The following is a 25,369-nucleotide window of genomic DNA, read 5'->3' on the forward strand; positions in this document are numbered from 1 at the left end:
AAAAACAACAAAAACATCACAGCCTGCAGAGCATGAATATATCCACTGCATCATTTAAAATGATGTATGTATTGCCCTTTAAAGTGAAATGTTTATTGGGCATGTAATAGGTGTGGGTTAGTACACCCAAGGCACAGAAGAGAATTAATACATTGAGAAGATGGTCTATTTTGCCAGTCAACTATTTCATCCAAATAATGTGAAGGGGAGGGGCTGTTGATGTGCATACATGAACATACCCATATGGTATTTTTTTTAAAGAAAGAAGAAAAGAAGCATAAGTGAGAAATGTCAATGTGCTGATGAGTATAATTAATTTCAAACACCTTCAACAACAACAACAACAATGCTTTCAACAAAAACAACAACAGCAGCAACATGAGCTTGAGAGATACTGTCATACTAAGACTAAATTATATCAGCCTCGAGGGGGAACAAGTGTGATTTTAATGTTATAGTTACCCAGTTTGAAGTGGCATTTTGTGTTAGACTGCTTTAACTCGAGTTTATCCAGATAGCTTAAACAAAGAAAAAGAAACAACAATGTAAAAAACAAAAATGGAACAAAGATTGCTTGATAATTCGTTCTTCTTGGGGGACAGGATTTGAGGGTGCAGTTACTGACTGTGTCTTTGATTTTGAGTGTATTTGCTGGGATTTGTCACTATTGATTCATAAGTTTGTCATCACAGTGTGATTCCGACTGAGGCTTGCTTGAGTCATGGTACTTTGAGTAAGACGACGAGGGAGGAAGTACGTAGAGTCCTTGTGACGCATACGCATGCCGTGTACCCATAGATCTATGTTTACTCCCGATGGCTCTATCTCTGTGTTGCTGCTCAACATTCGTGAAGGCTTCTACTATCAATACAATGGTGTTCTGAGATTTAGAAAATAAAATAAAATATTAATCCTTTTGGAAGTTCTCTGTGGTGATGTTTTTTTATAATTGACTTTAAAAAAAAAAAGTTTACTTGTACTTGTTCGGAAAGTAAAGTAGTAAACTCATTAGACAAATAAGTTAACAAAAAACTAGCTGGATAAAGACTAGAGCTAGGTCCTAAGAAGTCTTTACCAAGAGACAGAAGTTTATGAAATACTCTTAAATTTTGTTTCTAATAAGTCTGTCCCTGATGGTTGGTAGAAGATTCATGCTGCTAGACTAGACTAGATTGGTTAATGCCAGATTTCCCCCTCTATCATTTTAATTAAGGAGAGTAATGTACAGTCATATTGTGGACAGGCATGGCTGGCTGAGATCCCAGTAACATCAAGAATTGTAGAATATGAAATTCAGGTCAGGGCTACTTGATTATTAAGTGAAGTCAGTCAGTCAGGAGACATGGAGCTAGCTAGCTAGCTGCAGGGGCATGCCACTGCAAGTCACTGCAAATATACCAATTTATATGCTGAGTAGAGGAGATGTTAATATTGATTGATTGGTCCAATTAAACCGTGCACGTCTGGAGGTTGACACTCCTCCTTGCCAGCTCATTTTGGGGAAAAAGACTCTCAATTTAGGACAGTCTCATTATCGAGTTTTCATTACCTGAAACCTCCCTCGATTGATAAGAGACATCTTAGGCTTTGACAATTGAGGAAGTTGGACAAAGTGGAGATGTTTTATTCATTACTAACACTATAAGAATTACTACTCCTTTAATGACAGGGTTGTATGACTTGAATGGGGTAGAGGAAGTTAATGTATTTTAAGCTACCTCGTAAAGTTTCTTGTCCATATAAGGCTTGGGCGGTTCTTCTTGTCGACAAAAACCAACTCAGGTTCCGACTCACGGCCTTGATTCCAAGTGGAATCGACTCCCGCTGGATGCCAGATAAATGAGACCACAATGCACTAAGGACCATACACTGTATGTTGATTCCATGTATAGTTGAGTCTGCTCGACTCCCCCGGTTCCGCGTGACGGCACCATATGGTAATGGGGGCAGTGTGCAATCGTCACGATGTTTATCTGAATTTCTTTTCAAGATTTTATTATGAAAAATGATGATTGAAATTCAGTTAACATGGCCAGAACAATCACAATACAAGCTTTGATTTCATACTTCTATTCACAAAAACTATATTGAAATTGTGGCAATTATGACAAAAATAGAAACATGTAGCAATTTCAAAGTTTCAGGTGGTGGTTGCTGGATGTGAATTTTGTATAGCCGAGCTTGGCTGCTCTGCTGGAGTTGGTTCCATGCCGAATTGAGTCTATTTGAACTCCCCGGTTCCAACACGCAAGCGACGGCACTAGCTCTGTCACTGTGAATAGTCTTGGGGCAGCATGCAACTGTCACAATGATTGTCAAAGATTGTCTTGTAAATAGTCTACTTTGAAAATGATCATCAAAATTCAGTTCAATCACAATCCAAGCTTTGATTTGATACCTCTATTTACAAAAAACTACATTACGATTGCGGCTATCATTATGGAAATAGATCACCATTTAGGAGTTTTGTGAAATGGCTGCGGGATGAAAAATTACGTAGGCTTATTGAATGCTTATTATTAAGTAAACCAATCAGGATTGTTGGCTTTACCTTATCAGCATGCCACCATTTGAGAAATGTCAGAATTAGGAATGGCATATGCTATGAATAATGAAGGAACAGGTCTCATAAGGTTACAACCATTTTGTCCTTGCACCCTGGAAAAAAGTCTGATTCTCTTGCTTGAAAGTGTTGATATTTATTCATCCAAGCCTGTTCTCAATTCATGGTTTACTCGTCTCTATTTAAATCAAACTGGTTATTTAGAGAGACCTTTGAATGAGAATATGTCAGAGAATGGGAGGAAATATAACTCCTGCACGATTGGAAGTGCAACCTGTACAATTTTTGAAGGAAGGGCCTTTGACTACGAAGTGCAAGCAATAGCTGACGATACATGTATCAATTTAATTTCTTAAAAATTAATTCAAAAATTTATCAAAATGAATGAAAAATGACATAACTTTTATCATGTTTAGGTGACTTCCCAAATGTTTAATATTTAATATTTTTTTGCAGGCAGTACAGGACATACTACTACTACTAGTACTACTCACAGTCAGTGTGTCTTAATAGCTTGCTAATATAAATAAAAACAAAGTATACATGTAGCTACAATAGAGGCTTGCTACACCTTCCAATGCCATCTATGCAAGGCAGGGGAGGTGGATTTTCCTTGAGGTAATTAAAAAGGGGTTGCCCACTTAAAGAGCCTCATACCTACAGGACATACAGTAAAAATACAATATATTAATCTGTGGAAACAATGATTGTGTTTTTTTAGGAGATTGGTAATCAGTAGAGTATATACTGAAATGGTAAGCGTGAGAATCAGGATATTAATTCATCCATCATATTCACAGTGTGAGTTTTGATTATCTAAAGTGTATTTCATTGTACGCTCCTGCTGAAGTGAAACAATTATGCTAATGGCTACATAGTCTGGTAAACACATTTAAATAAATATAGGAGAAACAATTTGTTGAAGCGATGAGAAACTGAGCCCCTCAAAACTAGTTTCAAGGAAAAAAAATGAACAAATAGGAGAAATAATTTGTTGAAGCGATGAAAAAACTGAGCCCCTCGAAACTAGTTTCAAGGAAAAAAAAATGAACAAAGAAAAATTGATGAGGGGAGAATTTTACTATTAGTGAGTATTACTGTAGAAAAATTAGCTGTTGTGAACAGGAAAATGCAATAGCCTAACCTATCTATAGTCGTTCTCAATTCACTTTTTGAAAGACAGCTGATAACAGTATTGGATTGGGAAGGGTTGAGCATTGGATAAAGGTGGCAGATTAAAGAGCGTAACCATAGGTAATTTAGTCCATGAGATTTTGATTTGGTTTGGAATATTATCTCATATAATCTGCACATGATCAGTAGAGGCTTATGATGTCACCAAAAAGCTTAGGCTGTATTTGTAATTTTTAAGAGACCAAATTAGTCTAGAAAACAAACCGTATATTTGAGAGCAGAAAATTGTCCAAATAAAATCAACACTCGGTTGGAGTTACTCATCGGAATGAATGCCTGTTTTCATGACACTTTAAAAGAATCCAATCTAGCATTTTGTAGAAGAAATGAGCATAATATTTACAGACTGGACTGTTGTGCAAATACATCAAAAGTTTGAATCAATCTAGCAAATAGAAGATGTCCTTGAGACCTACATTTGTAATGCATTTGCTGAAGTGGTATGCGTACTTCTACTCTATGTAATGCACTTGTTATTGGTCGTTGTCAGTGATTATAGGCAATCTTGTATATATTTCTGAGCCATGTTTTTCATAGAAGAATAGATTCTAATCCTGCAAGACTACATATCCATTGACCACACTGTGGGTGTGAACACATAAAGCACCGTTGGACAGTCAGTCAGTTGAGACTGTTTGTGTACACCCAATCTAGATGAGATCAAATGCATTAGGGAGATTGAAAGTGCAGGATTTTGACGTGGGCCGACCCTCTCCCATTCAGAACGCTAGCTATCCGTTGTGAATTAGATGCGGCAGCTTTCCCACTTTACATCTATATGAGAACTGTCTAGAGTGCTGTGCATTAACAAGTATTCAGATGACCTACTAAAGGTCATCTCACACCCACCATTGGCAGACACTTGTAAGAGGCCACTCTAGAAGGTATCAGGAGGAAATGAGTCTATGTCCATATGGAGATAATCCCCATAAATGCACTCTTACAAAAAATTGAAGGAAGACAAAAAAACACAAAAGCATAGATATATCAGGGCATAATTCAAATAGTCACAGTGATTTATTAAACTTGTGTGCCTTTAGGCCTCCTTTTCTACATGTGACCAGGTTCCTTTGTCAATTAAGGGGGGGGGGGGGATATAACGGATTAGCCGCAAAGTTAGACTGCGGAATACATAAAGTTTATGGTAAAATTTTTGCTGTGATATTATGCACTGGAATTTATGAGTCAAATTGGATGGTTCTTGCTTGTAATGCAGTGGGCATAATCTCTGAAAACATATGATGGAAACGTTCATCATGCGCACACTGGGAATCCCCAGGCTGTGCCTTTCTCCACAAGGAAATTACAATATCTAAGTGTGGACAAACAATTTTAGTATTCCCCTGTTGTCAAAATTCAGTTTTTATTTTTGGCCAGTGCTTGAACTTGTATCCTGTCTATATGTGTGCATTTTGCAATGGATCGCTTGCTCCCTGAAGTAAGATACACACATACATACATACACAGGAGCAAACATGTGATCATGGCTATGATTAGAGTAAGCTCAATTTACAAGAGGAGGTCATTGCCAGATCTATCTGCATGCATAGTGATGAACTCTAACTACCCAATGACTCAATATTTACAAACATAACCCCCTCTTCTATAGGGGAAGCAGGGTATTTACAGCTTAGCTCAAGCCTCATGAGCAATGTATTGGGAAACTAAAACTATGTCATATGGAAACAATTTCATTAATTGCCATCATAAAACTTATTCCAAAGCAAACACAATCCTCAAAATAAAACAATAATGAAAATAAAGACCACATGTTCATGCGACTTGATATGCAAAATAAACTTTCCTAAAAAGGAATTGATACTGCTTATTATTTGAGTTATTTTCTTAACCTCAGGAATGACACTTATACCATATTTTCTGTTTTTTTTTTAGACTAGTTGTCTGTTTGGATTTCCCTTAAAAGAAACTGAAACTGATTTCTATTCCTTCTTAAGTTACACACTTAAGGTCTCTGGTACAAATAGAGAGGCAGTGCTACTTAGAGAGAGTTGGATCTGCCGTAGAAATAGCAAGCACGTGACTAGTTGCACTCAGATGACAATTATGCAAGCACGTTTTATTGCACTTAGTTAATCATTTTTTCTTCCTTGTATATTTGATGCATACAGGGAGAACCTGGCAAACGACAGATACCTGCAATCACAGATGGACTCTGACCAGTATGTGACCATCAGAACGATAGCAAACTTCAATGCAGTCAAGAAACTTACCCATGACTTGCAGCTTGTAATCGAAGTACTGAGGGGTGAGTATATAACATATGGAGCACAATATCAATCAGATTCTAATCTTTACTATGCTATCCAAAGGTCGTATGTATGTAATTGTCCATTATACTTCAGAATCATCAGAATTACAGTTTGATATTCAGTCTAAGGTTCAAGAATAAATAAGTACTTAGTACGCCGGTTCGCTTTGGTTAGGCATTCCTTCTCATTTACATACATGTAGTCCCTGTGATAAGATGTAAGGCTATAGCTCTATGGGAGCATTCACACTTGCTTGTGTAGTACTTCAACGCTACAACAAACAATCAATGAAAATTGTTTGGTTTTTGGAGGTAGAGAGTAACAATATAGTGGTGTTAGATTAGATGAACATATCTAATTTCGCAAGTATTTAAAAGCCCATAGGGATGTAACATGTGTGTCATGTGATTTGTGGCACACAAAAAGGGGGATGTTATTAGTACATTATGTTGTTTTTCCACCTCCATGGATATGGAGCATCCTTCTGCTTCCATCATCTAACGGTAAAATCTAAACGAATGAAAAATTCTGATTGAAAAATAATCCCTCCTTTCACAGCATACTCGGGTACATGAAGTGGGAATAGGTATTCTTTGTAAAAATGTAAACATTAGCCAACCCCTAACAAGGTTTCTCCAGTCATTGGGCGAAAAAGTGACATGCACACATTATGATTTATTGCTAGAAATGGTTCTTGATTAACATAAAGTGGAAATTTGTTGATCGTAAAGGCAATTTTAAAGAAACGATTGTTGTCAATTGGACCATATGGTACATAAAGAGCCCAACTGTTCACAACATTGTGTATGCCTGCTGTACATGAAAAAGAATTTAATTCATCGATCATTTTCTTACTTCCTGATCGACTTTACTGTTTTTATTATATCCCCTTGAAATTCTTTTGTTTCCAGTGAACACTAATGGCATATCAAATTATCAAGTTATTGTTCTATCCCCATATGATTGATATCGTCTATAATCACCACGTCAAGTATGCCTCGTTGGTTGCACGTCCCCTTCATACAAGTAAAAACTAGAGTCCTGTGTAAACTAGCCATTCTAGACACTTTGTAGAATTGTGCAATTGGATGCCTTATTAATGAGATGTAAAATGACTCAACGTCTGGTTGTGACCAGGGAGAGTGGAAGAGAGATGGGAGAGTAGGGATGGAGACATGATAATTGGTACAGATAGCGCCCCATCAATTCCTTGAAATAGAAACCATGATGCCAGCCAACCAGCGTTCTTATATTCTTGTGATTTTGTATAGTGGTGGTCATCGCTTGGCTAGAGGTTGTTTGCATTAGTAAAACCTTGTCTGCCAACGCTTGGTTTGTTGGATTTTTAGTCTCATCTTACAAATGATCACAAATGATCTATTCAATCTGAAGAGAAACTAAAATGTTCTCTCTTTTGTCCCCATGCTATATGACCAACCAGTCTGCAACAAATCACAAGACAAGAGTCAATATAATATAAGTGCTCGCTGCTCTAGCAGCCCTACAGGCTAGTCTAGAGGCATAGTACTCTCAATATTTTATCGTTCCATATAGGATGTCTTTTTATCTGGAACAAAGTCTTGCTTTTCTTTGTGTATTTTTTCTTCCATCCTCTTCTGTACATTCATGACTTAGCGTTATCATTAATTATAATTTACCTTGAGAGAAACTAGCAATATGACTTAATTATATCTTCAATTGTTTGTTGTTATACAGACACTTGGGTTGCATTGGCAATTGTACAAGCTTCTAAAAACATAAAATTGACTGTGCAAAGTACTTTAATAATTTAAGATTCTTCAGAGAAAAATTAAAGTTAATCAAGGCCTAAAATAATCAGTTGAATTAAAATTTACCGGTAGATGGGATGGACTTCTTAGCACTGCTGAGAATTTCAGGGGTTCCTCATACAATCTTATTTACTAGTGTACCATAAAGCATGTTAGCATATCATTTATTTGTTCCTTTTCTTGCCTTCAGAATCACCTTTTGTTCAAGTAGATGGAAAAGGAGAGAAGGTGAGACCTAATCACAAACGATGTACTGTCATCCTAAGAGAAGTGCCGGACACAACTCCAATTGAGGTGAGTAACTGTTTACATTAATGGTTTGAAAGGGTTAAGCTTTAAAATTACTCATTTGTAAATTCTGGCAATGAAAGTTGCTAAGTGTGGAAAGACTCTGGAGTTAATGTAAAGTCGTTCAAAAGTGTTACGGAAAAGCATTATGAATACGACTATGCAATATCCCATTTGAAATTTTTGAAAAAGAACATGGCAGATTTAAAGTTTGTTTTTCATATACGCATTGGAAATGGAAAAGATAATTTTTTTTTCTTTCAAACATATCTTGATTGATATTGCCTATGGGAAAGTGAATGAGGGAATAAGAGTTTGGTTGTCAGCGATATAAGGCATTGGATGACAGATTAATGTACAGTTCAACCATTCTCATTCACATGTCACTATTGACAACACCTCAAAAGTCATTGAGCTTTATGAGTATGGGATAGTCTATCATAGTCATATCCGCATTTTCATGTCCCTCTTGATTCTTCTGTCAAGTGGGCAATGGAAATGCTGGTTGGTTCATGTAGATAGAGCTTGACAATATGATAATATTACACTGTACTTGAAATCTATGTATTCTGTAGGAAGTTAATTTCCTGTATACAAGGCTTTCATTTCATTATTTTAATTGAATGATCATAAACGATGTGTTGTTTAACATTTCAGGAATTTTTCCATTCCTCAGTAATGTGTTCCGGAGAAGAAAAAGTTGATCTTAGAAGTAGGATCCCATGTGTTGTAAGACCTTACGGTGTATCTGAAACTTTTTTTATTTAGCACCTTACAATATGGGATCAAGAACATAAAACAAACATTTCACAAGACATTGAGGTAGAATGTATGATTCATTTAAATGCATTAAATTAGATTCCAATCAGTTTTACGTCATATTTCCTGAACTAATTTCCCTATTAGAGGCATAGGTAAAGTGTGATAGTATACATGCGATAAAAAGAGCAGAAGTTAAGTGTTTAATATGATGGAATTTCTGTTTGTGACCTTTTTTTTGCCAGGATGTGAGAGCCCTCTTTACCCACGAGCATTGCCCCAAGTTTGTCAGCTGTGAGTTTGCCCACAACAACAACTGGTACATCACGTTTGAATCCGACTCGGATGCTCAGTTAGCATACAGACATCTACGAGAACGGGTCGGGCACTTCCAGGGAAAACCAATCATGGTAAGTTCGTTCTCATCATCTGTTATGGGTTCCTTCTCCCTTCTGATGTCAAAGACCCTGTCCAACTAATCTGTTATTCGGTACATCTAGGAAGCTTTTCATCTGTTGGGAGTTAGAAGGATGTTACCACACAGAGTTAACATCCTTATGGCTCTCATTAGATGATATGTGGTTGGGGATATCAACAAATAAGAATAGTGTATGTGAAAAATCAAACCATTTAGCTTCATGATGACACCTTATTCACTGCATGTTACCAAACCCTGATATTCTTCTCTAGATGAAATGTGGTAGGCATACTATCATGAAGTTGCCCATTTGCATTGGCAGTTGGTTTGTAAAATTTTATGTAAAGGAGTAATACTTGCAATAATAAACTGATCAATATTAACATTAAGTGCACTCTCCAGAGTAAAAGTGTAGTTTGCTTACAGTAGTTAGTTTATAAAAAAACTGTTGATCATGAATAACAGGTACATGTAATGTAAGCAATAAGAAATATGTCACCTGGGCTGGTCAAAATTTAAATGTGTAACTGATGATATTTATTTACTTTGGTCGTTATCCAAAAGAAAAAACGTTCCACTTGTTATGAGTGCATAAATACTATTTTGTTGCCCTTTACAGGCCAGGATAAAAGCGAAGCCTCTGCAGAGGATCACCTACACGCAGGCAGCACCCAAGGTCCTCAATGGCTACCATATTGCCACAAACAACTTCTCCCAGGCCCAGACAGCAGTATTCCAGCCAACCCAGTTCCAGCAGTACACCACCGCCCCTTCAGCAGCGGCGGCGGCGGCGGCAGCGCAGGCAGTGGCAGCACAGCAGCAACCCCTAAATGGAATCATTCAGCAGCAGCAGTACACCTACTACCCTGCTGCTAATGTACCACCGCAGTGGAGCCAGACGTACTATGAAGCTCCTCAGGCTATGGTAAGTCACCTAGTGGGCAAGGGTTCATGTCACTTGAGATTCTGTAAGGGTGTGAAACTTATGCAGTAGGGCAAAAGTTATCAAAGAGAGTGACCACAATCTTTAATTATTTTGTGTACACATGTATATCAGCACCTCCGACAGCTGAGAAGACCAAGAGCCATACTAGAACTACATTCCCATTTAATAATGCAAAGTGTTATACTGTTTTGATTTATATTTTGATAACATCATAAAACCTTAGAGTCTACTCCTTTTATATGCGGATGTGTTCTTGTGTCTTTGTACCGTCGACACTTCTCCTGGGTGCATTTACAATCCTTGCTACTTGAACGTACTGTAAATGTGATGTCGCAGAAACTGAGTAGATAGAGATTTGTGTCTTTCATCATGAAGTGACATTTCCCTTCAATGTATTTCAGTAAGCACTAATGAGTTCCCTGTCAGCAACTTATCTTTTCACTTCCCAATTTGTTCTGATCTTGTACTGGTAATGGCCTGTATTAGAGCTGGATTAGGCTTCCAAATGGGTTACTAGAATGTGAGTTCTGCTTCAGAATATAATGACAAAATAGAGAAATAATGAGAAATAAAAAGAGAGTCAAAAGTTCAATTATTTGCTGTAAGGCTTCATTAGGATTAAATCAGGTTATATTAGGTGAATAAGACAAATGAACCCTATCAAGGGTTTGCAATTACATAATAATTAGTGAAAGGACTTCTGCACAGTATTATTTTAGGAGACAGCAGACAATGAAGCCTCTTAAAACACATTGTAACTGAGCAAGTATCCAGGATATTTTTTTTTAAGGGGAAAATTAGAGCATGTAGCCTCCAACACTAATATATAAGCATAGGGATGTGCATCATATTGTGTGTTTGAAATGTCACATCATGCTAGAATGGAGTCTCAAGGTTAGGAGACCCTGTGCTCTCAGATTAGACAATGATCTCCGTCTCAATCTAGATTACCCCTGGTGAGGATGACTCGCTCGCTAGTCATGACTGACAGTCACACACAAGTAGATAAAAGAGAGGAAAACGATTTGTAAACTAGTTATTTCTGGCTGGTGACAAGTTTGATCACTCATGGTTTATGTATCCATGTGATTACTAAGGTTCTCCTGTATAACGATGTTATCAAAACGGCTCAAACCACTTCTCATTGACATATTGTTATTGTCTGGAGAAAACTGAATTGATGCGAGGAGAGAATAAACATGGTATATTGAGAGTTGTCAAACACTACTGATTTTCAGTCTTGTACTAAAATTGAAAAAAGTACAATTGATTTCATGCAAAATGCTGATTTTTACTGTTCAGTTTCTATCTTGTTTCTATTGTATTTATTAGATAAATTGTGATTGTGTGTGATTAATTGTGATTTCATAGACAAAGTACTGATTATCAGCCAATAGAATAGTGAAATGTGGTGATAAGATTTGACAGGGCAGCACATGTTTTCATCCATATGATGTTTTAAGCAAAACATCACTTTCTGCTATGGCAAAATATTTCCATTTGATAACCTGCTTCATTGGCTTGCAATTTTCTTGCCTCTGCTACAAAGTAGCTGGAGGCATTATTTTTGTTGTTGTTGAATGTTTTTTCTCTTTCAACTGGTGATCATTGATACTGCATCAGTATTGTAACTGCGATAATTTTTGAATAGCTGATAAGAGAGGGAGATAACGAATATGAATTTATAATGATGTACAGTCAAACCTGCTTTAGTGATTACCTGTCTACAAAGACCACTTTTTGTGTTTCCATTGGTTGGTCGCTATAGACAGTTTGAGTGTATTATTAAACCTCTTGTTATCTGTACCCAGCAGCCTCAGCAGTTTGGGACCACCAGTGCCTTCCCTCAGAAGTATCAACCCACCAACACCAACACCAGTAGACACAATAGCTACCAGGGGCCTAGGAATTCACACATGTAAGTCAGCTTATCATCCAGTGCTCAAAACTAGAGATAAATATTCAAATTGAAAGCAGCAAAATGACAAGGTTAAGGATATTAGATCCTTACCAATTGTGATATATATTTATCCTTCAGAATTAATTGAAGCAGATGAATTGTCTGTAGAACAAACATGTTCCTCTCTTTTGTTTAGCCTCCTCTCAACAAAAAAAGGTCAGATGTTAAACAAATATTTGAGGTTCTCTCCTATGTATTGTGCTTTTGTACTTGAGACAAAAGTTCAAAGCCTATTTATAATCTTGGTAATCAGAAAGCAATAAAATATGAACATTAAAAATGTGTTAAAACAATTCCTTGCTTTGATAGAAAGAAATATTATCTTGTGATTATCTATGTTATTGTTAATGTAGCGCTCATGGAAAACATTTAACATACGATGGGGTAAAGTTGTCTTCTGATGTCAATCACTTATCCTTGGAAGATATTAATTCCTAATTCACCTTTTCTTTCTTTTCTTGTTGTTTCACACATACAGTATATCAAGTAGAACCGTAAAGAGTCACCCCAGGTCGTCCAGTACTCCTGAGTTACGTATGAATGATCATCGTATGAATGACCGCATGGGTATACTGGACCCCAACCTCCCGTCTCACCACAACCGTCACTACCACCCTCATGAGCATCGCAGGTCGACGCAGCAGCCCTCCATGCCCCTCAATAGCTCCCGTCTACCCCCTTACCCCAGGGGAGGAGAGGAACCCTTAGAGAGGCTAGATAGGCTTGATAGGATGGATAGGAAGGAGGATAAAGGAGGAGGAGGAGGGGAGGTGTTCCTAGCTCCCAAGAGGAGAGAGGGTAGCGCCAGAAGACCACACCCTCACTTTAACGATGATACCCATATAGGCAGCACTAGTACCTCATTACAACAGAGTCATAGGTAAGAAAGCTAGTGGGTCTTGACAAATTCAAGTGCCACTTTTCTTATGTTGTGAATCATCCAATACTGCAATGTATGATATTTTACTCTTTTTTCTTATAGATTTATTTTAATTAGTTTATTGTATCTTGTTCAGATTCCTTATTCCTGCAGTCTTATAAAAAAATACCTAGGACTTCAATGATGTTTCATGCATCTCTCTCTGAAGTGGTGCCATAGGCATAATTTTAATTTTGTCAAATATATCAATGCGCATATTCTGTACATAAATGTTTTCTGCATTTGAGGATTATGTCAATAAGAAATTTGAGTAGGCCAGAATTAAAAGTAATAAATGCTTATACGTGTAACTTTTTATCCAATATTAACTTTTAACAGTGGGCATTATGATCTATCTCTATACATGTAACTTTTTATCCAATATTAACTTTTAACAGTGGGCATTATGATCTATCTCGTAGGAGACCTTTAAGTAGTAACTCGACAAATAACAGTACCTTCCGGGGTGGTCGAAGGAGGCGAGATGACGACATCCCTCCAAGCAGGAGAAGTAACAGCACCGGCGGTACCACCATCACCACCAGCAGTAGTAGCAGTAATCACAATAGCAGCACCATGAGTAGTGCAGGTGGCACCGGGGGTAGCAGTGCTAATACCAAAGATAGTCGAGACTCCAAGGAGAAGGAGGCTACTAAGACGCCTTCCTCTCCCAAGATTGATCTGGCATCGTTTCCACCGTTGCCAGGGAGACCTTCCAAGGAGGATGGGAGTGAGGAAGGCAAGAAGGACGAGGGATCAGGGAGTAAGGATGTAGCACCCAGTATGACTCCAATGGCTGATGTAGTCAAGGGTCTCAAAGAACCCAAGGTATGTATGTATGGGCATGTGTATGGACATCAAAGAAGAATTTTGTCTTATTGAAGCTTTCATTATTTGGTTGTCTTCCAGTGTTTAGCAGGCTTTATATTTATGTAAAGAAGTATTTTAGAGAAGTGCAAATTATAGTTTAAACACCAAATCAAAACACCTTTTGTACATTTTTTCTAAAGCTTGTGAAATATATTGTAATCTCAACCAAATTTGGTGTCACTAAGTTTAAAACAAAATGTAATACCCAGAGGCAATTAATAACCTCTTTGAATTTCAAGAAAAAAAACCCTACATTTCTTTGTCCAAACATTGTAAATTCATGATCAATTGTGAGTGTTGATTGATTCGCCTATGACAGTGAAGGGGTTGATGGTTTGAAAGCTTCAAAAAAAAAAATACAATTACCTTCTGGGACGATGGGTCATTTCTTGAGCTTTAAGGTTTGGGTCCTGGTTTGGAGTGTAAGAGTGAAACTTTGATTTGTACATTTCCCTTGGCAGAGAGCTGCTCCTCGACCAGTTGAACCCAAGCCTACACCAGTTGCATCAACCAAAGACAGCTCCACTAACACAGCTAGTCAATCCTCCGGGAGCAAAGAGGTAGAGAAACCGGTTGCACCTGCTCCAAAACCAGCACCACCAACTCCACAAAATGCCAAGTAAGTCAAATAAATGCTGGTTCAAATAAGAGATAACAAAGTGTATCTGGTCTCTTCTTGTAACATTATCTAGCTGACAGGAGTTTTATGATTGTTTCAGTACAGGTGTTTAGTAATGATTGGAAATTATTAATTATGAAACTACATTAATCAGATTATAAATTAAGAATGGTTTTGTGTTCTCACAGAAACTTGGTATCCTAAAAGAAATTTGGTGTCATGAAATTAAATTTTATGGATAATGACATTGGTAATGGTAAAAATTGATGTGAATTGTAAAACCAAAGTTGATCATGACTTTTCTTTAATTTTTTTTTAGATCTCTTAAAAGTAGATTCCTAGTTTTGTTTAAAGGGAACATACTAGATTTAAACTGAACCATACAAACAAACTTTAATTTTAGATACTGTACTATGTTCATACTATCAGGGCCAGAGGGCAAGTATTTGTTGTAATTGAACAAGATTATGTAGAGAGCATTTATATGGAATAGGGAGGGGTGTCCAGATCGTACCCTTTACCTTGTCCGCATTAAAACCACCTAAAATTGTGAAATACTTTGTTTGCTCTACAGGCAAAAGCAAACCTCATCGTACACGCAGACAGACCCTGAGGAGAAGCAGTCCTCCAAGATAGAGGCATCACCTTCTCATGGCACTACCAGTGCTACTACCAACAATACTACCAAGCACAACTCTAGGGCCTCCACGTCCTCCACTCCCTCCTCCTCCTCCACCACCTCCTCCTCTTCCTCTTCAATGTCTGCTGCCTCAAAGAACGGTAGCAGCAGCCATCCAGTGGCATCTGAAAGCACCAAGTCCGTTTCCACGGCAACGCAGGCTGTGACATCATCAGTTGGCACGGCAACGCCAGCCACCTCTTCTGCAGCCTCTCATATGTCTGCCTCAGGGAGATCAACAGCTTTGGCAGGGAGCAACTCGAGTGCGGCGGCGGCGGCGGCGGCAGCCCAGGTCGCAACTGTCAAGACATCGGTATGTTCAAGTCTACCCTGAAAAGGGCGGTTATGTCATCTGGGTCCACTGATTCATCCATGATGAGCCATAGATCAGTTTACCTTTCTATTTTTAGTCAAGGAATAAGTTAATTCCATCTGAAATTTCATCTCCCTTTATCTTTCTTTCTTATCATGATCAATAGCAACTTTTTTCTTGTGTTCAACCTTTCTTTAATTCCTTCACACACCTAAGGTGGTTTGCAGCCATTATGTTTTGGGGTTATATTAGTCCTTCAGTATGTATGTTTGTTTGTTGCCCTGTATTTTTGTCCATACGTCCATCCCACTTACATGTTATTGCAATACTTTAAAAAAAAAAAATCAATCATGGCACAGGCATCTTTCACCATGGGGAGATGAAGTGATTGTATTTTTGGGTTACATCTAGGACAACGTTCATTTATATCACATATCGACATGTGAAAAGTTGAAATGAGAATTATTAGAAAAGTAATTGGTAATCGTATATGAAACCAAATAAAGCATTGAAAATGATCCATTTGCAGAACAAAATGGTAATAAGTATTAAATAAAAGTAGACTAAAGCTTGTTGGAGACGCACTTGTATTCATCTCTTTTAATTTTTGATATTGAGAAAATGTCTGTCCCATTTCTAAAATGTTTAGAAACTAGCAATCCAATGAGGAATGCTTTTCTCTGTATAGTTAAAGAGATGTTTGAATATATTGCAAATGTGTTTGTTATGTTCCACCAAAATATCTTTCATTATTTGAACAACGAATCAGTAAATGGAAATTTGTTTATTCTAACTCTTCTTTATTATATTGATTGTTGTATTACAGGATGGTATTCCACCACCAAGGCTAAGCTATGCACAAGTGATTGCCAAGATGTCAGCAGCCAAGGCAAACCAAGCTGAGAACCCAGAACCTTCCAAGCCTAGCGGTAACAAAACAAGTGCACAAACCACCGGTCCAAAAGATATGCCCAACTCAAACTCAAGTAGCCATGAGAGAACTGTGAATAACTCGTCATCCGTGCCCCTCTCCAACCATGCCAACTCCCAGATGGGCTCCAAGCCTCAGAGATTCCCACGCTATGGGCGCGGTCCTAAGATGGAACAGAATGGAGGAGATGGGGGGCACTTTTACTCTGGAGGAGGAAGACATAGAGGAAGGGGAGAGTATGGGGGTAGAAGATCCCCACCTCATCATAAACCTGCCAGCAAGTAACATCAAGCATCTGTTGGTAGCTAGGAATGAATGCATGTCATGTCCAGCATAGAGCAAGATGACAGACAGACAGACAGACAGTCAGAGAGAGAAAGGCAGCACACATTTCGCTCCCTCAGCCTGCTACTTGTAGTGGAAATGTTTACTTTGCCAAAAAAATGAGCTGCACAGTGCTTGCACTTTAATGGAATGGAATGGACAATGATGAGGGGATTTTGATATGACTGGAAGTTAGTCTTCCTTCGTGAAGTTGGACGGTCGGAAAGAAAACTTGATTACTTCATTCACAGGATGTGAAAGTTAAAGGAACAGTACGGTTTCTGAAAGAAATGGAATATTGGTATTGGTATTGTTTGACCTTGTGCGCTCTTTTGAGCCAAGGTTACAGTGTAGTCTACAATGGAATGAAAACAGTAAACAACGTCCTTGAAAATCGGTCGGGTAAACTATACCATTGTCACTTTGAGAATTCTTCGACATGACAACATTACCTGAGAGAGAGATGATCACAACATTGTGGATTGGGAGAAGTAGATTTTTGAAATTGTGCTTTGTTTGAACGAAAGAGGACAGATTCAGTTTGGATTTTTGACACTGAAATTTTTTGTTTAAATGTCTTTGTGGTATGCCAAAAAGTAGCATTGACACAACTTTGATTGGTGGGAAAGATGGCTTCCAGATGCAGCGTTTGTCAAATATGCTTGTAGGCAATTATACTAGCAATGTTCACCAGGCAATGGCTGTGTCAGTGGACAACCATTGATGATGCCTTTGTCTTTCAATGACACGGACAAACATTATTTCTTTTTCTGTCGACTATTATTGTTGTCAATTTATGTAGAGATCTACTTTGTGAGAAAAAAAGTGGAAAACACCAGGCATTAGTTTTGCTAAGCAGAAAAACAAGCCTCAAGTGAGACTTTGCACAATTGATTTGCAATTATGAGATGCTAAAGAAGAAACATGATCATTATGGGAAGGAAGTTGGAAAGGGATCAAGAAGTTTGAGCCATCAGAGACTTCATAGTAATGCACATGTTCATCAACTTCTTGATGCAGAAAGTGCAGCCATGGCGTGTCTACGCAAAGTAAGGAGGAGAGACTCTTGACTTTGAGTCATGTGTGAAATAGTCATTTCTGTGAAAATGATTTTAGAAGGAGTAGCAATGGAGCCCATGGAGGAAAGTTACATACCATCATCAGGAGAAGTCAGCATCAAGAGAATGGTATATTGAGGGTTGTTCAAAATGATGCAGAGAGAGAGAGAAGGTGCTGGCAAAGGGATTGAATTGATGTATATTTGTACAGGGAGTAGAGGTAACAGTGCTGTAGGTATGGGGGAAACCAAAGTAGACGAGGTCATGGGAAAGTGGGCCAACTTATATTGATCAGCGTATGATAAATCACTGATTCATGGACAATTGCCAAGGGTACCTCAAAAGGTTAATACATACTGTCATTTATTGGGCATGTATTGGTTTGGTTCAGGTATTCCCACTTGGGACTTTGATTGTATCAGGTGTGATGTTAAGAATGCTCGTACAGAAGAATCATCTGTAGGTGTTCAATCCATGCAGGTAGGGAGGACATTGTGTCGGGGGTTACAACGATTATGAGAGCTATGTCCAAGTAATGTCATGACAAACATCAAACCTCTACAACAGCTGCAGTTACAGGTCAAACTCATTGAGGTACTCTATAATTGGAACAACCTTTTGGGTCGTTTCAATTTGAAGGCAGTAATGAGCAATTCATTCAGAAATTCTGTTTTCTTGACATAAAGGTAGGGAATCAGTGAGAATATGCTATACATGGCTCAACATTCATCCCTTGGAAGAAAACAAATGCAGACTGTAGAGAAAATCTGTTTCATTCATCTTGTACAGATTTGGAAAGATGAAAGACTATTGATGTGGTGATATGGACAGTATTTTGTGTTGTAGGTCTCCTAAAAACACTCGTCTTTCTTGGCACAAAGTTGTAGAGCTACCATTACTTGCCATTGAGTTGAAATTACTCATGATTCCTGGAGTACAACTTCAGAAACCAAAGTCAAATGATGTACTTATAGTGGAGATACGCGAGATATGTCCAGCATGTGTAGATATTTACTCTCGAGTGCCCCTCGCATCTAGAGTAGAGTCAAATGCTTGCTCACTAGACATGGTCTTGTATTATCTATGTATATGCAAGCGCCTCTCAATCGTACGTCCACATCTCTAAGACTGCATTGTTGTATTCTTAAATGTGGTGGTAGTAGTAGGAGAAATGCCACCAGAATATATCTTAATGCGAGAAGAGTTTATTAGCTTGCCAACTGCAGAAAGACTGCTTATGCATGATATTTGTCCATTATTTGTTCCGGCTATTCTTACTAAACAGAAATATTGATAGAAACACTCTAGTGTGGTTGACAGAGATTAGTACAACAAGTACAACATATATGTGTGAGTTTGCGCAATGTGAATGTATGTTGGAACTTGATTTGCCAGATGCAAAAATAGTTAAATGGGGTGCCTCATTACATGGACTTTGAGTAACGATAAAACCTCAGTACTTATCTTCAAACCATTCTGAAAATATATATATTTTTCACATTACATGTTAACCAAGAAAGTAAGATGAAGATAATATGCTGCTGGTATTATTCAATGAGAAATATAAAACAATGAGAAATATAACCTATTCAATTTTATTTTCTTAAGGGGTTTTCTTCTGCTTTATTTGTTATAGCTGCCCAAGGCATTCATCACAAATAGTGGTAAATCTTTGTTTTTGTTATAGAAACCCTAAACACCAGAATTTGTTTTTATTTAGGACAAATCTCTGCCAGGCAAACATGGAAAGATACAAGATACGTTAAGAACAACTTGTAATGTAATACACCCAAGTTACCAGAATTAATACATACTGGTACATTCCAAAATATCCAAATTTAAAGTAGAATTTAAAGTAAGCTGTGTATTTTAATCTTTGCATGTAAACTTGGATGTGCGAGTAGTCCCTTGCAGGAGGGAATTAATGGCTAGTAAAGAAGTGTTGGTTAACTTGTAGAGTCTTAGTGGTGCTCTGGCCAAAATACAAGCCAATGTTGATCTCACTCCCCCCCCCCCCCCCCCCCCCATCATTTGTTGGTAATACATGTTGGCAGTCTTGTGTTAAATCATCTTCAACTTGTGAGACTTTTTAGTATCATGTCCATGACTAAACATTATCAGTGTTTGCTGTGACAACATACACCAACAAATGTTGTTTGGTACAGAAGTGCTTCCGTTTATCTCGTTATTCTCAAGAGCAACCCTCCTGATCGCAGCAGTCCTCATAGGAGATAGTGAGACAATTCCACATGGGTGTTGACAACCAATCATGACTCACTTTTCTTTGTTAAAGTTCCATTGATTTGTATAATTTGTACAAGCTCATTTGATATACACTTACAATTTAAACTGTACATGTACTTGCATCAAAGCAGAACTTCTGTGCAATAATTTCATTTAAAGATGTAACACTTTAACCTTTGGAATTACTAACAGATTGTACTTGATTCCTTTTAAAGGAGCCCCCCCCCCCCCTTTTTTTTGAGGGGGGGGGGGGGTGTCATAAGGTTACAATACATGCTTTATTTGTCTTTGTTTCCCCCATGTGGAATCATCCCACAGGTCAATCTCTTGGCATCTCCTTGCAGATTTAGATGCCACATACCTGCAATGGTAAAATGATTTCTTATCGCAGTGACATCGGCAGTTAGAATTTAACATCTTAGGGTGCTAAACGTAGGTTTGATTTATTGTTGCAGCTTCCATGAAGGTTTGTTTATGAACCATACATGCTAATATGTCATTTATTCAAATCTGTTCAGCTTCCCTTATGAAAATGCCTCCTATGATGTAACAAATGATAGTGGTCATTGCCCCAATGCCTATGGTAGGATTATATTCTCATCTAGAATACTACCTGTAAAAGCTCAGAGGAACTAACCCTTTGTTGAAAGTTGGCTTGTTTGGATGCAAAACAAAATTAGACAAACGATTTTAGGAAAGGATACCTTGAAGATGTTTAATTACCAAATTCATTGATTACCTTATTTTTATTACTAGAAACATGTAGCACTGTGTTAATTCATCTTAAGCCATTACAATGGATCACACAGGTTTTTGTCATTAAGTACCGAAAGGTGGACCTGTGCGCCACTATTATTATTATTATTATTATACCGAGCAATACCACCTAGAGACTGATAATGTTTCAATTTAGGATCTAAAGATCTGGAAGAATTGTACAGTCAAGAGAACTGGGAGAAAATCTTTGAATTATCCTTGGGTACAGACCTAATCCCTCTTACATTTAGGGGCGTCGGCAGAGACGGACAGAGGCATACATATGGAGATAATATGTGTGTTTCTTATTCTGAAGAACATGGAGGGTTCAATTCCATGTCAAGTATTTGGGATAGAGTGGTGTCACTCTTAATCATGTTCAGGTTTATTGTGCTATGTCACTGTGATAAAGAGCCCTGATTCCTTATAAAGCTGTCTAAGAAGATCTAATGATATTTTTTGAAAAAGGTAGTGAAAACATGTAAATCGTAACAAGACTTTTGAGCAAATGTAGGGTGCTGGTTTATAAATATATATTGCTGTTTTTCAAAATGTTTTGCTGTACATAGAGATAAGACAAAAGAGTGAAAGAAATATGTAATGTTCATTTGTTGTGAAATTATTTGTGTGTATGAAGCCTTAATAGTAGTTTTTAAGAATTGTCAATTGATAATAATGAAAGGGGAATTGTAGATTACAAATGTAAGATTATTACTGTGTTGGATGAGACCAACTTAAATTTATTTGAAAAGAAAAGTTTTATGAATTATGATTTCTTAATTTGAGGATAAGTTGAGATTGGAAAGACCATGATAAAGGGTCAATAAAATTGATGATGTCTCAATATGTGCTGAGATTATATGGTTAAAGATAATGATTGTTTTACCTGGCTGCTAAGAAAGCAAGTGTATGCTTTAAGTCCTTTCTGCAGGACTTGGTAATGAGCATTAATGCCCTACCAAGTGGCACTAACCCATTTGACTTTGTTTCAAACCCGCTACTTCCTGTTCACCGAGACCACTGCTCTACCACTGAGCCATCATGCCATCATTGCATGTTTGGTTGTATGGATAGACTACAATATTTAGGCACCTTGCCTTCACAGTGGACGTCTGAAATTTCTGTAGCAACTATAATGTCCAGTCTACGTCCCTTTTGGTTAAAAGTGGGAACTATTATTGTCCTTGCCCGTGAATATTGCCACAGCTAGAGGTACTAGTCCTACCCTCTCCCTCATTTGTCATTTTCTGAAAAATAAGAATGATTGCCGAGCATCAGTATGTTGATGCTATATGCTTCAGGATTCATCTGTTGTAGGCCTGCCGTCCTGTATCTCTTATACAATAATGATGGTATAATATTTTATCTTATTTGTTTATTGATTTATGTTTATAAAGGAACCATTTCAAAATGGCAGCTTCCATTGTGGTGGTACCATTTTCAAAACTTTATCTTCTTCATCTTAGTTTTAAGAGAAATTTGTTCTAAAGAATGCCTCAAGATTAAATCTGAGCAGAATTCTTTTTAGCTCTTCCTTTTATTATAGAAACGCAGAAAGCTCAGTTATAAGTAATATATCTTATTTATCCAGTGTTTTTTCCTCCATCTTTTAATTTGATTTCTTTGAAGAAAAAAAAATCTTGCCACAAATATCTTGAGCTGGCCATACATTATTTTCATAATTTCTTTTGAAGGATTCTTTTTACTTTTATGGATTTTATAATAAGACCATATATTTGAATGAAAATCTTTAAGGTTACAAATCACTAAACTAAATTTTTGTTTGCCATTTATACAAATTTGCAGGGGAAATTAGCTGTTCCAGTATCACAGTATGATAATTTCAACATAAATGCATGATGCACCTATTAAAATTGATCAATCTTTTCCACTGTATTTCTTGCTTTCTAAACAATAAGGTTAAACTAGTCGTTGACATGTAGGAAGAACTACAAAAATTGTAATGATATACAGTTTGTCTTTTTTCTATTGCTTGGAAAACTGGGACAGAATTTGTGACGATGAAAGAGCCCACATTCTTTTGCCTATTGTAAAATTGTTTAAAAAAGAAAGAAATATAAACTAGTGTAGGTCAATCCATTTTGCACTTGCATTTGCAATGAATTGATATTAATTGATGTTTGAAAGTTGATAACAAGCCAACAATCTGAATTTGAATAGCATCTTAGAAGTGGGGATATTGTTTTATTGTCTTTATTCTCTCTCATGTAAAATATGTTGTGAACTTAGTTGTGAAAATGAAACATACAAGCTAATTTACCTCTTTATGTATCTGTATTAGTCTGAATTGGTAATTCCCGTAATTTGTTTATTCTTTTTTGATTGAAATACATGTTAAAACATCAAATACTGTACAGATGTTGAATGTGCAATTTTTCTTTCCATTTTATTGCAAGTAATTCATGTTAGATGTCCTAATATTCTTTTTAAAAGGCTGTTGTGTGTTATTTTGTGTACTTGATATTCATTTTTAGATGTGTAGTTGTAGTTTAAGGAGATGTTTTATTTCACTCTGTCCTCTCAGCAAGAGATCATACTCGTCAAGTAGATAAAGAAGTTGGGTCATTTAAATTAAAATTAATTGTTGAATTTTCTACGCAGCTAATCAAATAGTATCCAAACCATTCTCCATGATATGATGCTATTCGAATGCATCCATACCATACTGGAGAATGAAATGTTTTGCTGAAAAGTATTGCATCATTTCTATCTCATGATTCCATTTTCATCAATCAGAGTTGATTTGAATATTGTGTGTCACACAGCCAGTATTGCTCTCACATATTATGATATTGAGTCTATATTTTACAAAAGAAGGCTAAGCACATTATTTTTGTAAGATTGTTTTTCTGGGAGTTTATCTCGCCCCAAGTCTGTTAAGTTGAGATTTGTTATGTCCTTGTATGGTTTGTAAGTGGAAAAGGTACTATGTACATGTTAGTGTGTAATGTTAGCTAAACAGCTTATATTAAGGCTTTTCAGATCTCTAACTCCATTTATCACTATTTTATTTACTCAAATTTTGAATACATCATTTTTTTAAACCATTTTCTATACTTTCCCCTATTTTACTATTTCCATATTACTCTCTTGATCAATCGTTTCAATATAGTTTTCAAATTCCATAAATGTTTTCTTTTCTTTTCTTTTTTAAATCAATTCAACATCTTTGATCTTGTCTTTTGTGGAAACGGTGTGTTACTATAGTATTTCTATGTCAAACCTTTTGGGTCACATACAGTATGCTATTGTTACTGGGTTTTTTTCTTCTTTTTTTTCCCCGAAATGAAAAATAATTTGAACATGTTTGTAGTGACTTGTCAGTAGCTTGATAAAGTTAGTTAACAGGTATGCATTTATTACCATATGAAAGAAAGAAAGAAAATATTTTGGTACACATGGAGTAGTTCATAAAAACGAGTACTGTTCTTGTTCATTTTTTTCCCTTTCCATCTTTTTACTTTTGGCCGTGAAACTTCTCTTTGCATGTTCAACATTTGATATATTTCAGGCTTACTTTACCATTGCGTGTTAAAATCTTTTGTGTGTATATATACATATATATATATTATATATATTGTCAAGTGAATTTCTATGGCAAATAAAAAGTAACTGCAGTGGCAGATTTTTGGTGTACAGAAAAATCCTGTACATTAATTGACTGCCTTATTCTAAGATGTATTTCTGTATGTTGAGAACCAAATCTCCTGGCTATGGAAAATAAGTAGTTGAAGCAAAAAAAAAAAAAAAAAAAAAAAAGTTCTAGAACGAAAATGTTTGTGCTGTCGCATATATTGCTAATTAAGGATGTTAAAGAAATTGAATTTATGAAAAATCAAAAAAAGATAAAAGAAAAGAAAAAAAAAAGATAAGATATATATGCGTTGACATGTTGCTTTTGTTTCTTTTTTTCTTCCAAGTTGAAATTGGTGCATAGACATATTTTAATGACAAAGAAAAATGATTTAAAATATGCTTATTTTTCTCTGTTGGCTTGTGGAAATGGGTATTCTGATAAACTTATCATTTTGATTTGGGTTTACTATGGGATATATGGGTTAGGCTTAGGTTTGTGTCCAAATTGAAAGCCGTCGTGTTACAATTATGATGGGGTGATATCTTTACTTGCAATTTGTTCCATTATCTGAATTGTATCTGTTTCAACAGTGTACTGTATTTATGATGTGTCACCTCGAACAAATGATCTGAAAATACCTTGCAAATGTAGATTTCAATAGTAGAGGGGGATATCCATCCCACTATGATACAGAGTCAAAGCCTTTGTAAACAAAGAGATTATAATTACTGCATGCATTATATTGTAACAGACGTGTTGAAAAAAGACAACTTTCATTGGAGAAAAAAAATGTCACTTTCTTTCTTCTTGTGAATGAGCTATGTGGATAAAACAAATTAAATGATGAAACATATGATCTGTGGAAAAATA

At 36.7% G+C, this 25,369-nt stretch overlaps 1 protein-coding gene across 7 annotated transcripts in view; it reads left to right on the forward strand.

The window, feature by feature from the left end:
- The window catches only part of LOC593659 (la-related protein 4), a 61,051-nt gene extending 35,682 nt beyond the window's left edge, over window positions 1–25,369 (forward strand). For 5 of the 7 annotated variants that reach the window (XM_011678885.2, XM_030974107.1, XM_030974110.1 and 2 more), the window contains 10 exons: window positions 5,887–6,023; window positions 8,008–8,111; window positions 9,110–9,274; window positions 9,902–10,207; window positions 12,040–12,146; window positions 12,667–13,068; window positions 13,506–13,935; window positions 14,439–14,596; window positions 15,171–15,588; window positions 16,415–25,369. In XM_011678885.2, coding sequence (XP_011677187.2) covers window positions 5,887–6,023; window positions 8,008–8,111; window positions 9,110–9,274; window positions 9,902–10,207; window positions 12,040–12,146; window positions 12,667–13,068; window positions 13,506–13,935; window positions 14,439–14,596; window positions 15,171–15,588; window positions 16,415–16,804 — 2,617 coding nt within the window. In that variant the 3' untranslated portion in view covers window positions 16,805–25,369. The remainder of the gene's footprint in view (window positions 1–5,886; window positions 6,024–8,007; window positions 8,112–9,109; window positions 9,275–9,901; window positions 10,208–12,039; window positions 12,147–12,666; window positions 13,069–13,505; window positions 13,936–14,438; window positions 14,597–15,170; window positions 15,589–16,414) is intronic. The other 2 variants (XM_030974109.1, XM_030974108.1) reach the window with 2 other exon arrangements.

The sequence above is a fragment of the Strongylocentrotus purpuratus genome, unplaced genomic scaffold, assembly GCF_000002235.5.
Source record: "Strongylocentrotus purpuratus isolate Spur 01 unplaced genomic scaffold, Spur_5.0 spur5_scaffold_7, whole genome shotgun sequence".
NCBI lineage: Eukaryota > Metazoa > Echinodermata > Echinoidea > Camarodonta > Strongylocentrotidae > Strongylocentrotus > Strongylocentrotus purpuratus.